The 19,120-nt window shown below is 37.6% G+C and overlaps 1 protein-coding gene across 1 annotated transcript; it reads right to left on the bottom strand.

Moving 5' to 3' along the window:
- Positions 1–132: 132 nt before the first annotated feature.
- On the bottom strand, positions 133–8,883 carry LOC145787395 (kelch-like protein 20). Its single transcript, XM_082599132.1, has 10 exons — positions 8,580–8,883; positions 8,083–8,263; positions 7,546–7,679; positions 6,741–6,899; positions 6,031–6,244; positions 5,107–5,284; positions 3,602–3,745; positions 2,835–3,057; positions 2,292–2,411; positions 133–786 (listed from the first exon to the last, which is right to left on the bottom strand). The coding sequence occupies exons 1-10, from the start codon at positions 8,826–8,828 to the stop codon at positions 610–612; spliced, it is 1,779 nt and encodes a 592-aa protein (XP_082455258.1). The 5' UTR covers positions 8,829–8,883; the 3' UTR covers positions 133–609.
- Positions 8,884–19,120: the final 10,237 nt, after the last annotated feature.

Here is a 19,120-nt window from a genome sequence, read left to right on the forward strand (position 1 = left end):
TGATGGATCATAAACAAAAGCCCAGTGCATATTGGCATAATGTTGTTTCAGTGCTAAATGAGTTAAGATAATATTCTCATCAATATATTTCCACAAGCAACAGCGGTCTTTTGAAACCTTCAGTCTCCAGTACAGAGTGATGTACTGCCAGGAATTAAAAACCAGAAATCAGCTTTCAAAAACATCACTTTTTGAATACTGTCACAATCAATGTGCAAGGCCTCACGACGGGCTGCTTTGTATCTTGACCAAACGTGCTGTTTTGATTGTGGAATTCTTATGCTATATGTTATTATCGGTTACTGTCCTGTTACTAATCGTTTATCATCTTATTAGTAGAACTATCCCACCATTTGATTGACTGCTTTTCGGTAATATCCCTTTAAACTACGTCATTGAACCTTTCCAAGTCTCTTTCCTGGTAAGAGATAGAAAGAAATCGTGACAAATACCAACGGCGATTTCGAACTAACTTATAAAGATTCACAAAAATAACATCAAAAAAACATCTAATAAACAGTTTATAAGATTTGCTCACAACGAGATCCTCTTCAGCAAAAAAGTGTCTTTTGCATTGTTTTAACCAGAAGTTGCAAAGAAAACGTCTTTTCAAGTTTGAGGGAGCCGGATGACACCAACTCCTCCTCCTAGACGCCTGTAGTGCATCCCATCGTACATCCTCCAGGTGTTCGACTCCGGAGTGTAGATCTCAATGGTCTTCAAGTAACTGGTTCCATCAAATCCTCCAACCGCCATCAGCTGCCCGTTCACAACTGCTACTCCAACCTGGTTAAGCATCCGAAAAGATAACTGAAGACAGCAAAATCAGTCTTTTGTACATTGATATCCAGTAAACTGGACGTATGGAAGCAATTGACAGCCAACCTTCGGCTCGGAGACGGCACATAATGATGATACAATAAAACCTTTTTTTACATAAAAAGGACAGATTTTCCAGCTGCAACATTTGTTGAATTTTGAGTCAAGACGACTGGGGCAGTTGAATGTGGTGAGAATCATAATCAAGCGGCAGATAGCTGTTTCAGCCTAATAAGTCACATCAGTACAGCGCTGTAGGCTACTCATCACAGCGTGGTCAAAGTTTACGAATGAACACTGAACGTGAACAGCCGGTCTGTTGCTTTGTAGAACTGAGAAAAGCCATTAAGCTCTAAAACAGCGGTTCTCAACCGGTGGGCCATTGGAAAATTTTGAGTTGGGCCACAGACCTATTTAAAAATTTGCCAGAGTTAGTGAAAAGTTTAGTTCCATTTGTGTTACTATAGTTAATTTTATACTTGTGAGTTTTGTTTAGTTATTTTGATTGTAGCAACAATGAATGGTGCTGCTGTAATTTGCTGCAGAATGGTAATTTTCATTCTAATTATTGAAATAATAATTTTGATGGCGTGATGTAATCAATGCCATCTGTTACATAATATACGAACGTTGATTTTAAGTACCGTAACTACAACAGTGTGGTTCTTATAGTGAACCACTTGGCTCCGTAAGGAGAAACTTTTAACTTAAAGGGAAGAATAATCGTGTTGAAACGAATCGGGAAGAAACGTAAATGAAAGGTAAATTTATCTAAATAATCTATTGAAATGGTTAATTTATTTATGACTGAGCACATAGTTTTAGATCAACATCGAGTATTTACAACGCTTAATGATGTAATAGACCACTTTGTGATTACCATCAAGTCATAGCCTAACTGAAAGCGGTAGCCTACTGAAACTTCTGCAGAACTGTTTTTAGTATTTTTTTGTGAATTATTGTGGGGAGAAATTGACAATAGTTGTGTCTTTCAAAGGAATACGGCGTTAATGTTGAGAACCACTGTAACTACAAGTTGGTCAATAACGTTCAGGAGCAAGTATCTCATTGATGCACGGTATAATCTGTTTTCAAATACTTTCTGCTGTTTTTTTGTTTTTAAACCTGTTTTGCAGTTTTTTTCTTGCATAAACAATTAATGGGCCATAAGAATTTTTGTGCAACGAAAATGGGCCACGAAAGAAAAAAAGTTGAGAACCACTGCTCTAAAACAAACATCCCAATCCACTGACCGAAACCCTTCCAATGCTCGCGTTTGCTTAAAATACGCTTATATAAATGTATTTCTAAGACAAAGTTTTGGCTTCAGAAAAATACCCAATTGTTCTATAGCTGCACAGTTGAAGACGCAATATACTTTAAACCGGTGAGCCGTTTTTATTGAAAAGATTGCCATAACGTTTAACATATCAAAAAGTAAATCGTCCTATGTGTGTGTGTACTGTACTTACTCCACTCCTGCGTGAAATCATGGCGACCACAGTGCTCCAAGTGTTGGTGTGAGGATTGTACCGCTCAACGCTGTTCAGCTCTGTCGTGTCGTCACGGCCGCCCACTGCGTAGAGCATATCCTGAATGGAAATCACTGTTACAACTAGTTCCAACCAGTTGATGATCGCCTTTCGGGCGACTATAAATTTTGAGATGGCTATTACCCAGACAACAAATCAGTAATTTTTTTTACATTAATTTACGTCTGCAGACGTTAAATCATTGTAGAAATGACTGATTGCTGTTCTGCACAGAGCCATAGATTTGCTGTCGGGGTAGGGCCATGAATGAATACATCATAGGTAGGGCCATGAATGAATACGTGGATACAAATTCAGTACTTATGAAGGAAGAAGCAGTATCGGTAAGTCTACCAGGCTACTGATGGTGCAAAACAAAGTAAAGTAAGTGATACGCATAAAAAACTCAATCATCCTCTCTATTATTGTACTAACTATATATTAGTTAATGCATAAAATCAACAAGACAATCGAATCCCATACCCGGTACACCGCACATCCGAGATGTTTGCGCCGTGTGTTCATTGGAGCAACCTCTGTCCACCTGTTCTCTTTCGGATCATAGCGCTCCACCAAGTTCCATGGGGTCTGTCCATCCGATCCTCCAACGGCGTAGAGGTATCCTCCTAGCACTGCTACTCCGACTCCAAGACGCTTGATGCTCATGGAGCAGACTTTGCTCCATTTGTTCAGCTTTGGACTGTACCTGCAGAGCAGATTGCGGAAGGGTATTTTACTTTATTCATGCTCGAGAACAAAAAACAACAACATACGTCATCAGACTGCAGTTGGACTCACAGCTGTTAACACTTTGCAAATTTGGAAGTTATTCAATGTTTACTTTGGTTGTTTTACTAACTTTTAAACAAAGAAATACTCATGGTATTCCTACGACACTTAGCAAAAACAGTTAAGAGTTTTTGGAGAAAACCGTACGTAAGCAATGCTGGATGACAAATTTCGCAAGTTCATAAAATTAATATTAATATGACAAAATAGCATCATCTACTCGTTATCATAACTATTCACAAACACACAATTAAGTGATTTTTTGGAGTAACTTGGTCCTACAGAATAGATTCACTGAGCTTTGGTACCAAGTTTGCTAAAAACGTACACAACGCAAAGTGATACTAATTCCCAGACAGTAATTCAATCGTTTTTTACATCTGCAAACGTCGAATCAATACAAAAACAATCGATTGATTTGCTGTCTGGGTTACAATATAATCATCCAGTAAGAAACTAACTTTTCAACAATATCCAGGCAGGACATCCCATCCTGGCCACCCACAGCATACAAAGACCCGTCCAGGACTGCCACTCCGACGCTGGTCCTGCATGTGCTGGTGGGTGTGACATCACTAGACCATTGGTTTGTTTGGGGGTCATATCTTAAACAGAAACAAAGTTAGGGGGCACAAAAGGTTGGGACGCTTGGTCAATGTGAATAAAACGGATGCAGACGACAATGCAGATACAAAACTTAGGGTTTATGTTAAACATTTTCAACGTAACCTGTTTCCATCTTAAGTGCTGAAACTCCATTGTGTTTGGATTTTTTTAAACATGAATTGACTTTCTGCATTTTGGGCTAGGTTCGTTTATTAAATGAAAACAAATGTTATAAATGAATAATGATTATTGTAGCTGCGGGTGCCCACTTCTGTTCTTCTGGCTGAAACAAGCCACTGTACGTAATTGTAAAAGTAATCAATTGCTGCAGTGAAACGGCTCATCTCAGCAAAGGAAATGTAAAAAGATGAAACTCTGGCACATCTAAATCATTATACGGTGACGCATCTACGGTCGTACAATAGAGAAGGCGTGGGTAGGAACACTCGCACACATTAAACTGATAACTTTATATAAAAACTGTTAGTGAAAAGGAGTTCCATAAAGCCAGCAGTAAAGAGAAAAAATAACAAATATTATCATCATCAGTCGTCATCTGCGCCTGCGGCAGATTGCGCATCGACATGGCTTATTTGCTTCCAGGAGTGGCGATTTTGAGCCAACTCGCCCAGTGTCGTCAAGTTGAGTCCGGTCCATAATTGAATGTTGTCTTGCCATCGTTTTGGTTGTCTGCCACGTTTTCTTTTTCGTTATACTTTTCCTTCTGTGCAAACTTTGCTGATTCCGAATTGTGATCTTTTAGTGTGGCCGAACAGTTTTAAAACTTTTGATTTTATTATTGCTGCAATTGGATGTAGTTTTGTCGGGTCTGCTACTATTCGGTGAGTCCGATTCGGTGAGTCTGATTCGGTGAGTTCCTAACCTCTAACCCTAACTCCTAACCCTTAACCCTAAAACGGCAATGATAATTAGGCCACGGTACCCGATAATTAAAAAAAAAAATTGAAAAAATCCCCCGTTAAGGGATCGGACTCACCGAATCGCACTCACCGAATCGGACTCACCGAATCGGGCCATTCCGAGTTTTGTCAAAGTTAGAAGATCTTCTATTTTCGTATGATCAAGTAACCTTTTGTTGGTCATGCTTCTCATGATGTGATTTTGGAAGGTAGTCAAACAAATATTATAGGTTGCACCAAATGGTAAAGTTTATGCATCGTGGATACCGATTCTGAAGACTGACTGACTATGTATCTAGAAATCTCTCATTGTATTGCGAGTAAACATGCAAAAAGTTCAATAACGGACCAAGAATATAAGAAAACAAAGAAGAATCAGCAGGACATCTATAAACAAAAGCGGCAATCTATTTCAAGGAGAATGGTATGGTAGCATCTACCTCTCAACGCTGTTTAGGTAGGAAGTGCCATCGTGGCCGCCAACAGCGTACAAGAGATCATCCAGCACCGAAACACCGACGCCGCAACGACGCTTGCTCATTGGCGCCACCAAGCGCCACTCGCGGTTTTCAGGGCAGTATCTTTCCACGGAGCTGATCGCGTCACCACTGCACCAGCCTGTTGTGTGTTGAAGAAAGCGACGTAATCAAAATTGCACTGAAACCATACCATGCGCCAAAACATTTGGCAGTCAAAAGTAAACTCGTTTGTAAAACAATTGCCAACTGTAAAACTTTTTATCACAGAAAGGCTTGTTGCAGACATTTTTACATTTCCTCTTCAACTGCCACTAAAAAGTAGCTCTATCATTTACACTTTAAAATAGGCCTAAAAGTAGCTAAAAATAAATTGAAAGTTCGCACTAACTAACGTCAAAAAAACAAAGTTTTTAACTACAATAAAAATGGTATGTAACTTATTTATTTTTATAAAATTTGGTTTAAAATCAAACTAAACCACACAAAATCAACAAGCACACAACACGCAATTGCTAAAGTTTTCCCGTGCCTTCGAAACAAAATTAGCCAATCTCTGAGGAAAAAACGCGGAATTGTACATTGACAAAGAGGTGCAAATGCGACGGGAAAGCCAAGCCGAACCTTCATGTTCAAGGATGTCATTGAGCGTTTTACCAAGACAAAAGTGTGTGCTCTCGATAAGTGTCCTGCAGGGGCTTTCACCAATGGCCACGCAACAAAATGAAAAAACTGACTATCACTTCACTATAGAAGGCCACATTTGACATGTTATTTTTATACCTATTTGAAAAAATAAAATGAAATTTTCAACATGGCTCATTGTACCAAAACGACTACAACTGTTTCTGCTTCAATTTTACATGAGAATGAAGCAAAAAAACTAACCTCCAACAGCGAACAGGACCTCTCTTGTGATGGGGCGTCTTGGCCTTGTTCTTGGCCCTTGCATCAGAGGGCGCTCCTGGGGCAGGAGCATGTAGTTCTTTGCTTCATCAACTAAATCCCTGCACTGCTCGTCGGAGTGAATGAAAGGATCAACGCTGACCACGCCGACAAGAAACTTTGGAGTGAGGAGAGGCAAACGAACATGTTGCAAAACCTGGACGATTTATACGACATGTGATCGAGTTTTCGTCGCGTAAACGTAGCTTTGCGTAATTTAAACAACACAATGTCGACAGGCAACATAAGTATGTTCCATCCTTCAGTGTCCTATGAAAAGCGCCGCATCCAGTCACGGAAAGTCGAAGTTTCTGGAGCTTTTGGCATTGGAACATTGAAACTACAAGAAAATCAATGTTTCTAGTGACTGAAACCTGCTGAAATCAAATACGCTATTTGTAAAAAAAACAACTCTTATGTGTATAGTTCCATCTACTGAATCATGTCGTCAACATGTGCAACGAGTGTTGAAAAAAAATAGCAAGAGCAATTTCGATCCTAAGCTTTTAGGTCCCTATCTTACCAAGTAAAAAATGCAGTGCATGATTTTAATTGTGAGAGGAAATGCATATCAAAAATGAAAGGTTTGCCTACTTTTTGCCCTGCAATGGATAAATTACAAAAATATAAATCTTTATCATGTCATGGACTACCTTTGGCAAGAGAGGCCGTCTCTCGTTCAAATCGTGTTTCATCCAGGTGACAGCAGCTTTGTAGACATGTTCCTCTGAGCGCACGTTCAAGTCGTCAGAACTTATTATTTCAATGAGCTGCTCTACTGGCAACAATCTAAACTCTTCGCTTTCTTTTACCTAGTAGGAATCAAATTTTAAACTACCGGTACATTATTTCATGACCTTTAATCGTTTCACACAGCGATGCATAGTTTCGTACGTAGTTTGAACCGTTTGACACAAGTTTTATAATGTAGAAGTACGAATTCGAAATGCAAAATTAGCAGCTGAGGGTAGGGCCAAATGTCATGCTTAGCTAATTGAAAAGTAACATTGAGTGAGTAGCCTATATCAGGATTAAGCACAATGTTTTGTAAACTAGGAGTTTAATTCCTGGATGTAAGCTCGACAATGTGACAACTGATACCTAAATTGGGATGTGCATTGTACTGTAGTCCCGTTAGCTCAGTGGTTACGCGCCCGGCTCAAGATCACGCGGCACTGGTTCGACTCTGGGGGTGTGCGCTTGAGCAACGCATTTCAGGACTGCTCTCCATTCAGCGGCACCTAGTGAATGGAATAATTCCCCGACAACAACACTTCAACAATCGGAAAACTTCACTCTGCCAATCTCGGTAACCGCCCATGCGTCAAGAGTCTCTACACGTACCCATGCGAAACTACTAGGAATAACCTATCAAGGCTTTGTCAGTCCGAGGATAAAGATTCAAAACCAAACCAAACAGAAGCTAAAGGCTAAGTAAAAATCAAAGGTTGGTGGTACCTCTTGGAAGTTGGCTTGCGTAAACTTGTCAGCAACTGTGAGTAATTCCCTGCATGCATGTGTATCAGCAAATGCTCTGATGCCAAGGCAATTGGTAGGGTCTAATTGTCTTTTTAAAAATTCGCTGCATATTTCTGAATAAGAAAATAAACCACATAATTTAGCAACTTCCACAAATTACATCACCACCAAAATCAATTTAATTTATGAACAATCACTTTCATCATGATTCATGAAACTGATGGTAGTGGCAGGGCATAAAAAGAAGTGTGCAAGCAAATTTGATCTATTCTAGAATAAACACAAAACCCAAATTTCTCTCATATTTGTGAGCATGAATTATGAACATTTGGAGCTTCTACCAAAATTGCTTTAGCATACTAAACTGCATAGTGCATACTAATTAGCATACTAAACTGCAAAAATTGCTAATACAAACAGTAGGCTACATATTTGCAGAATTTGATGAGAAAAATATTTTACATTAATTGCCTTTTTACCCTTTACTTTTCTAAACTAATATGCTATATAAATTACCTTGTATTTCTGCCATTTGTAACAAACAGGCCGCAGGTAACAGTGACTGCACATTGCTTTCTTCCACAGTTATGTGGGATGTATAAGCAAAATCGACCAACAATTCCATTGCTCTTTCCTCGATGTCACGAATTGATATTTCTGTCTGATTAATCTCAGCCAATTCCACAGTGAACATTGCCTACAAGAATTTTAGCAAGAAAATTCTTAAATTCAGCAAACAAATTCTTATTTTCTTGCTTATTTCAGCAAGAAAATAAGAATTTGTTCTCACTGAAATAAGGAATATTATCGTTTCAAAAATAGTAATTTGTCTGGTAAAAATGGAGGATATTTTACAGAAAAGTGTAGCTACTTTGAGCTTAGTCAACAAATACTTTCTTAAAGATACCAAATCACTAAAATGACTTTTTGTGCAAAAATACTGAGCTACTATATTTCACACACAGCATGTTCAAATATCTTTTATCAACACTACAAGACTGTCACCAACTTACATGGAAATATGGAGATGCTGCAGCAAGAACAACTCTATGAGCAAAAAGTTTAGTGTTGCCAACCACCAGCACCACATCCCATAATTCTTGACGTTTTCTGAGGACATTAAATGCTTCCATCATCTTCTTTGGATGCTTTTCAGACATATGAGATAAAGACGATGGGTGGGAAGCTCCACTAGGAGTTGATTTATTGCAAACAGATGTGATGTCAATAGACATCGGAATCCCGTGCTCAGCATACATCATTTTGTCAATTGCTTATGTGGGCTAATTATAATTAGTCCACTCAAAACACTACCGTACTGCTGACTGTCAAAAAAAGGAAAAAGAATAGCATTAAGAAACAATGTCCAAAGTTTAATCGCATCTAAACAATCATTATTTTAAGTTGAAATATATTATAAGTTGAAAAATGATGGTAGGTTATATTTGCCAAATGGCAGAAATAACCTACCATTTTACCTAGGTTTAAGGCATATACCTAACTGCATTGCTTCACTAGATGATAAAGACTAAATAAGAAGAGGAACTGTTAAATTAATAACAGCATTATTTGTATGTCTCCATATAACAGAACAAACACTTGATATTCAATTTAGAGCATCATGTTAATGTTTAAAAACTCTTCCAGTTTTAATATAATTAGCTAATATTTCAACCTGAAAAAAATCAGATATTCTCACATTTATGTACCATTAATTCAAAACAGTTACCGACAGACAAACAGAGATTTAGTCAATTATTATATACTGCAAAGTACAGTGTCAAAGCTTGGTAAACATGTAATTGCAAAGAATGTAAATTATTTAAAGTCCCCCATGGGATTGAAAATCTTTTGGCACATTCAAATGGAAAACACAACACCTAGATTTTAAGGGTCTGCTACTATTCGGCGAGTCCGATTCGGAGAGTTCCCTATTCGGAGACAGCCTTTTTCGGAGAGTTCCCTATTTGGAGATTTTTTGAAATTTTTTTTAAAAATTATTGGGTACCGTAGCCTATTTATCATTGCCGTTTTTACATCGTTTTAACGTCGCTAAACGTTGAAATCGTGCAGAAAAAAAAATAGAAATAAAATGTTTGAACAATTAAATGAAAATTTGTCATGTCAGTTAAATTGCTTTTATTTGTGACTGACCATCATATCAAAAACAATACACGTCAACATAGCAAAGGTAGAAGCAACAAAACGCGAACGTTAAAACGTACTTGAATTCGTCAGTTCAGTTGAGTTGTTTTTATTTGTGACCATCATATCAAAAATAATACACGTCAACATAGCAAAGGTTGAGAAAAAGGTAGAAGCAACAATATGCGAACGTTAAAACGTGCTTGTGACCGATGTAAGTTATTGAGTTGAAAGAAATTTGGCATGGTCGCAACACCTTTAGAAAAATTTAAGATATGAATGGAAAGTAAAAAAAAGATGTTACAAAAAAAAATCATTTTTATGTCTATAAGTAGGGGGGTATGTTAAAATTAAAAAAATCTCAGTACCCCCCAAAATTGTGCCACTGGGTGTAAAAAAATATATTATGAAAAAATTTTTGGGTTGCCCCTCCGGGAACTCCCCGCTACCGGGGGGTCTAACAAGCGATTTCCAAAATGCATGGGATTTGACACCTAACTTTTGAACCGGTGATCATAGAAATCTCGGACTAGTCTCAAAAGTTTCGTCTTGAAAAGTTAAGATAGGAATGTAACAGTTTCAGAACTGTCAGGTGAATAGTTTGGTCCGTACAAACCAAGTTTGGCCCAAAATGACCCATTTAGCCTACCGCGATGGTACAAAATCGAAAATTTGGCAATAATTGGCCTTAATGAGTTAGCAATGGGCCTAAAATTTTTGATTAATAAGCTATGATAGAGTTGTAATATTTTTTCATGAGTCATATATGCCCAACTTGACTATGCTTCAGGCACATCATCTCCTGCAAACATCAGAGTGTGTTACTTCTTTTTCGTCAATTGATATGTTCAAATCGACATTGCCTAAACCAACAATTCTCAGCTCGATCGATGTTTGCTTGCAAGAACACTGTAACGAAGTTAAGAGCTTGCTTGCTCTATGCAGAGACAAAATGGCGCAGAGGCAAAACGGCGCAGACAAAACGGCGCCAAAGTCAACGTAACAATCTTTTTTTCTTTTGAAAATACTTAACTCAAGCACTATAGTTGATCAATAATAGTTTTGATTCAAACGCGTTGCTCATTTCAAGTTCATTTGGGATGCACGAAATAACATTATTGTAAAGAGAAACTACCGTACAATAATATCTAATTTGTGATAATTAAATGAGTTCAATAACACTCAATGACATTCTTAATTCAAATGCGTTGCTCCTTATATTCGAAGTCAAGTTCAGTCGGGAAGTAAAGACCACATTTGGTCGGGGAGCAATTTGAAACAGCGTACATTTGTTTGCAATAAGTTCTAAGATTATGTCGCATCATTTTCAAGACAAAATACGGCGCGATTAATATTCCCGCATCACACTTTACGTTCTGTCTCTCACACTAACAACCGTGACGGCTTATCAACTGCGAAGAAACTATTTATTCTGTAATTATCCAGCTGGCAAAAGTGCGACCACAGTGCTTAGACGTAAAAATTGTTTGTTTTGAAAGGTGCGAAGATCGGAAACAACTGTTTGCTTGTGATGTAGGCAGATTTGGCTACAAGCCGCAAAAAATATATTCTTACACAGCTAACAATTCCATTGTTTTACCAGACGGGTTTTATTTTTACTTTTCGAGCTGGGTACAAATTGCAACGGTTTGCCGATGTTTAGAACGATTCAATTAGCGAAATCAGGAATTGTTTATTTACCACGTTTCTGCAGAAACAGATGCAAAACAAAACGTAGTGCAAAAATATATGGTTACAGACTTTTCGCAGTCTATACTCACGAGTTACGTCATTTTACATTGATTCAACCATGATGATAATAAATCAAAGCTAAAACAACAATGTTCTATTCTAACAGCACTTATCTTTTGAAACGTAACAACAAACGATGTCCACTTGTGCAATCATTGGAGGCAGTCAATTTTATGATAAATCAAATTCGTCTAACGTTGATTCCTTCATATACATATGCGAATTCGTTTTCAAAATACATTCCTTATACAGACGAAATCGGTTAATCGAACCACCTATTTGCCAGACGTTTTGATACGATTGATTCGTTTAAAGCAAGGGTCTCAAACACGCGGGCCGCATGCGGCCCTCGAGGACTTTTGGTGCGGCCCGCGATGCACTTTTAATCTTTGAAATAACTAACTATTACATTACGGTACACATTTGTTCTACAAAATTAAATAAAATGCACTCTGAAGCTGCTCAAAAAATCTGAAAATGCCCATCAAACTTCACATGACTTTTTAGCACTGTCGCGCCATTTTATTGCGTGCGAGAAACTCGTATTGTTAAATCACAATCACATTGCCTATTCACTTATTCTTCTTCTCTCGTTTGACTTTGCTACTTGTCGGTTTGTTGTCATTAGTCGAATCCAGGGCTCACCACGTGGAGGTTGACAACTTGAGCCTTATTGTGTTGTCATTGCAACAGTAACCTTGGTATTTGCTGATAAAAAGTTCTTCAAGGGTTAGTTCTTTCCGCTTTTTTTGAAAGTAGATTGCAAGATTTTTGCTTTCCAGGTCCGTCGTTTTGTTTGCGCTCTTTTTTTTTTGCGTTTTCATTCTTGTGTTCTCACAGTGTTTTTCCATCTCTTTATTTTTACTACTTTTTCTTGCGATCTCAATTTCTTGGAGCGTTCTTACTCTCTTTTTTATTGCATTTTAACTGTGTTATGTTGTTTATTGACTTCTCGTTCTCGTTGTATACTGCGGCCCTCGGTTTAATTTACAAGTGTCTTTTCGGCCCTCAAAGCAATTTGAGTTTGAGACCCTTGGTTTAAACCAATTTACTAAAAAAAGGTTATTGTGAATGGGCGTAATTGTTGAGAAGGTGTCTGTGCTGACTAGGCAGCAACGCACAGTACAACTGATACTTCATAGATACAACTTAATCTTTGAACTTATTGCAAACAAATGTACGCTGTTTCAAATTGCTCCCCGACCAAATGTGGTCTTTACTTCCCGACTGAACTTGACTTCGAATATAAGGAGCAACGCATTTGAATTAAGAATGTCATTGAGTGTTATTGAACTCATTTAATTATCACAAATTAGATACTATTGCACGGTAGTTTCTCTTTACAATAATGTTATTTCGTGCTTCCCAAATGAACTTGAAATGAGCAACGCGTTTGAATCAAAACTATTATTGATCAACTATAGCGCTTGAGTTAAGTATTTTCAAAAGAAAAAAAAATTGTTACGTTGACTTTGGCGCCGTTTTGTCTGCGCCGTTTTGCCTCTGCGCCATTTTGTCTCTGCGCCGTTTTTTCTGCGCCTTTTTGTCTCGCGCCGTTTTGTTCGCACCTTAATGTCGTGGACCGAATGAGGACACAGGATCGCTGTTGAAAATTGGATCGGCAAGTGATGATGTCCTACAGAAACTGGATAATCTGCCAGTCTATAACCTGGGTGAAAATTGAAGAACGTAGTGTCGGATTAGCGAACTACAAGATAAATATTTATGGTGAAAGATATCTTGATACAGTCTCCAGAAGCGTAGTTCTCAATAAAAGCACGGATTTACTTGAAAATATTCAGAAGATTGACAAGAAGAAATGGGAAAAACCAGTATATATATACAGAAATAAGACAGCAAAGAAATTAGACTGCAATGGAATGAAAAGATGAAAGCTTATGAAGAAAAATGTTACTCTAAAAAAGAAGCTCTCAATATCAGAGCAGAGCAGTAAACTTGCTGATTTAGATTTCCTGAAAGCGCAAAATCCACCAGGGCCTTTTAAGCTTCTGAGGAAGTGAGTGCTTACCTTCAAAGTGATGCTGTAACAGATCACATAACGAACAAAAGACTTTGCACTGAAGTTCGCTATGCAAAGAAGACATGCCTCTCCCTAAAATCAAGTGCTTCAATATTCTGACTGAAACGAGACTATAAAAATTCCAGATTTGAAAACTATGCCAACAACCTTATCAGCTAGTTAGATAATTCACGTTCATGTGCAACTATAACAATGTCAGACCTCCAAAGTGTGCTTTCTGCTATGCATTTGCTTACAGAGGCAAATTCAAGCTTCACATCAAATGACCAGGAATCTGATTTTGCAGCACCAGCCTATCAAGTTGGTGAGTTCATAGCTGCCATCTGGATTGAAGGAAGCTAATAACACTGGCACTTTGCTAACATTGTTGAAGTTGTGAATGATGATGCCTTACTACTTACATACTTCAAGAAGGTTGGCAACAGTAGAGATGGAGAAATATGGATTTTCCTGAAAATCCTGAACTTCTTGTTACTGTGTCATATGTTAGATCTGCCTGAATCAAATGCTGTGTTTCAAATGAAACAGTTCAACTATTGAATGAAGCTCTTAATGAAAAGATAAAAAAACACTAATTTGATATCTGGAACTACACAATACTTCCATAACATTGGACCTTTGAAACATAACTATTATTATTATATACTTATTTGCGTCAGACAAAGCTGTCCATATCCAAAACAAAACAACTAAATGATACACAAACTGCAAATGCACAAACAAACAAACTATCATTAAATATTACATAGCATCCTATTCTTATTATTTTATCAGTATTATATACACTACAGTATATAATACTGAATATATATGTCGCATTGGTAACTGACACGTACATATTATATATTTATATTCCAAAAGAGCAAACATGGGCAAGAAAATTGAAAATGCTTTATAATGACTGGCTGTATGCCTACATTACAATCTTTACGACATTAAACGTATTGACGTCATATAATCAATCAATTTTCTACAACTAGACATGCATAATTGCATATGATTCATTTGAAAGTACTAATTCGAATCATAACGTTTTAAACAAAAAATTACCCCGGTTTCAAACTTATTGAGGTAAAATTTTGAATTTCATACAATTGCGATAGGCCAAATAGGCCGTTTTGGGCCAAAATGGGCCCGTCCATACACCTGACACTTCTGAAACAGTTACATTCCTATCTTAACTTTTCAAAATGAAACTTTTGAGACTGGTCCCAGCCTTCTATGACAACCGGTTCAAATTTTAGGTATCAAATCACACGTATTTTGACAATCGCTCATAAAACCCCCCGGTAGCGGGGAGTTCTCGGAGGGGCAATCCAAATTTTTTTTCATAATATGTTTTTTTACTCCCAGTGGCATAATTTTGGGGGGTACTCAGAGTTTGTACTCAAAATTCGTCTTTTAACATACCCCCCTACTATAAGTTAGCACTTTTGAATAGTTAAACTGATTACCGGTAGTTTGGATCAATAAATGTGTGGCCTACAGCTTGGATTGAAAGGAAATTATCGGGTACCGTAGCCTAGTTATCCCGACCAGCAGAAATTGCCGTTTCTACATTGTTTTAACGTCGCTAAACAATGAAATCGTGTAGAAAAGAGAACTTTGGATACGCATACTGACTAGGATAAGCATATTAGGATATTCCACAATATCGTTTCTTTTATAGTTGAAATTATCGATTATCGAAGCTTTAAATGAGTGGGGTTTAGACCTAACCACTGAGATCTTAAATCATGTTTATGACAACGGAAAGATCCCTAGTGATATGGATATGATACGTTCTATATTCACAACTTTACCAAAGAAAACCGGAGCAACAGAATGCTCACTCCACAGAACAATTAGCCTCAACTCCAAATTCCTTTGCTAAATTTCTTTGCTATGTTGATGTTGTGTATTGTTTTTGATATGATGGTCAGTTTGGTCACAAATAAAAACAATTCAACTGAACTGACATGACGAATTTTCATTTAATTGTTCAAATATTTTATTTCTATTTTTTTCTGCACGATTTCAACGCTTAGCGACGTTAAAATGATGTAAAAACGGCAATGATAATTAGGCTACGGTACCCGAAAATTTTCATAGGCGTGTTATTGCATAAATTACCGAGGCGTGTTAGCATTAGTAGTATTCAGACGTACCATCATATTCCTACGTTTCATGCCCTATTCCGAAATCGTATATTTAATTTTGTCAACCGCTGTCACTTATCAGGTCTCATCTAACAAGTGGTTAGTTGTAGTTTTCACCTCAGAGTGTTATGCTTCTTCTGACTATGCGTCTCTCTATAACGTGACTATGTACGCATAAGTTTTGCTTATATATGTAACCTTGTGTGTTTTGTGACTTATGTTGTGTTTATGAATATGGGCCTGTCTCTTTAGTGCCTGATGCAAATACGTAAATAATAATAATAAAATTTCTATTTTTTTCTGCACGATTTCAATGTTTAGCGACATTAAAACGATGTAAAAACGGCAATGATAATTAGGCTACGGTACCTGATAATTTTCAAAAAAAAATTTCAAAAAATCTCCAAATGGGGAACTCTCCAAAAAAGGCTGTCTCCGAATAGGGAACTCTCCGAATCAGACTTGCCGAATCGGACTCGCCGAATCGGACTCGCCGAAACGGGCCACTCCGAGATTTTAACACCTAACCTTGAAGAGAATGGAGTGCAACCTATTTCATTTCTTGAACACTTCGTCCTCTAAAAAGATCGAGGAAAAAATACAATAAAGCCGAAGTCGCTGATCAGAGTTGCACTTGCAGTCGCCGAAATGGTTGACCACGCTAAGTATCTTGAAATAATAGTTGATAAACCGAATTTTGGGTTAGGGTTATCAAATTAAGATTGTGGCCCCTCTATTACGAATGATCACGAGCTGCCACACTGGAATGAACTACTCACTTCCAACTAACATTTCTACACAAAATTACTAAGAAAAAGTCACACTTATTTTGTGGTGACCCAGAAAATGGTTTAAGATTAATTCTCAATGATTTAATCAAGGGGAAAATTTTAAAGGTTTGCGGGAATTCCGATCAGCAACTTTGGCTTTGTTCTATTTTTCTCACGATTTTTTCAGGGGACAAAATCGGTGGACGAAGAGTTCAGGGAACAAAATAGGTTGCATCCGAGAGAATGTGCATTGAAAAGATGTTATTTCCAAGTAATTTAGGTAGACGTAGACCGACATATAAATCAGCTGACAATGACAACACACACATACAGTGCGTGATTGTTAACCCAGCGAGATAAATTCATGGTTATCAGTTTATGGACTAATGAATAGAACACAATAGAATGTCAGTAGATCCAAGATTTCAATTTGTTAGCCTACTGAAAATTGTAAATCTTTCAAGCAAAAATACTCTCTCCCTCTCTCTAAAGGCAATGCTATCTGTTTCAATAGCCTAATGCAATACAGTAGAGTGAATAGAACTCTCAAAACCAGGGTTGCCAGACTGAAAATTGAAAAAAAGGCCAAACTCAACAAGAAAAAAGGCCAAATTGAGGCCAAACAGGTAGAAAAAAGGCCAAAAATAAGCCAAACTTAAACAAGATAAAATAAGCATTGTAATCAGGGTTGTCAGACTGTGAAAAGGTCTTAATGCCAAAATAATACAAAAAAAATCCATGGAAAATTTTCTTAGGAGGTGTAGGCCTAGCGCCTGCGATCTTTTTTCATGTTTGCTTTAGACAGTCTAATTGCCGTTGTGAAATTTGTGCTTGGTAGGAATTTGAAACGCTGGCTGAAAATTAGGGCGTTTTCTCGGAATTTTCACCACTTATCAGGGTTTGATTTTACATACGTAGTTTTACGTTGTTGTAGGTGTTGCGCATTTGACACATGCTGCCAGGCTCGTAGCCAGCCGGGGGACCTTGCCCCCCTGAAAAAAAATTTGCCCCCCCTTGGCAAAATCCCAACATTCTCGAGCAACAGCCACAATTATAATGATTTTGCCCATTTAAAATTTTTCGGCCCTCCCTAAAAACAGTTGGACCCTCTTGCTCTGCGGTCTGGCTACGGCCCTGCATGCTGCATTGCTTGAAGCAATAAGCCCCTTTAAATCAATTGTTCAGCGTTAAATAAACACAGTCAGTTTTGTGAGTTTCCAGTATGGTTTCTGTCGGCCAGTTGTGTGGTGCCTTATTTTCTCAGTCAGTTTGTCACGGATGCCTTTCTCGGAAGTCACGGTGTTAGTTTAATTATGGTTGTAGTGTAGTTTTTCATGTTCTGAATTAGTTTAGCTCGTTCTATTTGAATTCAAGGCATTATTTGGCTACAACGTTCCGACGTGGAAGTTCATTCATTTCTTTGTAATAAACTCCTACTCACAAAAGAAGCAAGGTATTGTTCTCAAGATTATCCCCACTACATGCTAGTACCCGGGATGTTGCTGTAGCAGCTACAGCTAGGTATGGGAGGATGTTGAGACCACTCGACGTCTGCTACAAAGGCAATACCTTAGCAAGGTATGAAAGGAATGGTCCAACAGGAAAGAGTCTTACTGTAGTGTCGAACAGACCTGAACACTTTTCATAAGAAGGTCAAATATGAAGGCAATCAATATTAAAATGTCGTCAGTGAATAAAGCTAAATTCATATCGTCATAATTGAATAATTTATGTTCATGTCGTCTAAATTCCTCAATCGTCGTAGGCTACTGCGTGATGTGCAGTCTGACCATGGGAAGAGCTCAACACTTTGCTCTCCTGGGCCGCATCAAAACGGGCTTTTGCCTAAGGATGGGTTTCTTTTATGCCTGGTTTTCTTTCTCCATCCTATTTTTATTATGATGACTGCTCATCCACATTAATATTGGAACTGGCAAATGTGAACCACAACACTTTTCATTAGGCTATCATTTATTGCTACATGTGTGCTTCTGTTTGTTTTTTGGGTTTTGTGGCCGTGCTAACTACAGACATACAGGCTACTACATGATTTACTATTCAGGCACGTTTTAAACCTTTCAAGGTTTTGCCACCATTTCCCGTTCATTAACGTCCTGGTAGGCCTATATCGACTATTGTAGTTACTATACTTAGTTAGTATCTTTTTCGTCCCGGACGCGTTAATGACTAAAAATAAATGAATGAATGATGTACTGATGTATGTATCATTTAAGTGAACATTACTACAGTAATTATTAAAAAAAGATTCTTTTGTAACAAGTCTATGATCAATAATATATTTGCTCATCACAAATTTATTTATAACATCACAATAATAGTAATTTGAAACGCACTCAATTGCACAACCACGAATCACTTGTATTGCTCAACAACTGAATTTCTGAAAGCATGCTCTGCTGGCAAGCCAGCGGTTGTGTTGGACTACCGATCGATCGAAAATGCAGCTGACTTTAGTGACCTTTTGGTCTATCGCTGCCATCTTTGTTGTGCGAATTATTTGTGTTTATTGTGTTTTTGTATATTTTTGTTTTTTTCTTTCTTTTTTGCCAACAAAACAAAAATAAATTGAACTGAAAGTGAACACGTTAGTCGTTACATTTCTGTGTAGGCCACCTACTTTTGAGCGTTAACATTATAATTCCAAAATAATGTCTATAACATTCATATTTATCGATATCTTATGACTT

The sequence above is a fragment of the Aplidium turbinatum genome, chromosome 18 (genome assembly GCF_918807975.1).
Source record: "Aplidium turbinatum chromosome 18, kaAplTurb1.1, whole genome shotgun sequence".
NCBI classification, from domain to species: domain Eukaryota; kingdom Metazoa; phylum Chordata; class Ascidiacea; order Aplousobranchia; family Polyclinidae; genus Aplidium; species Aplidium turbinatum.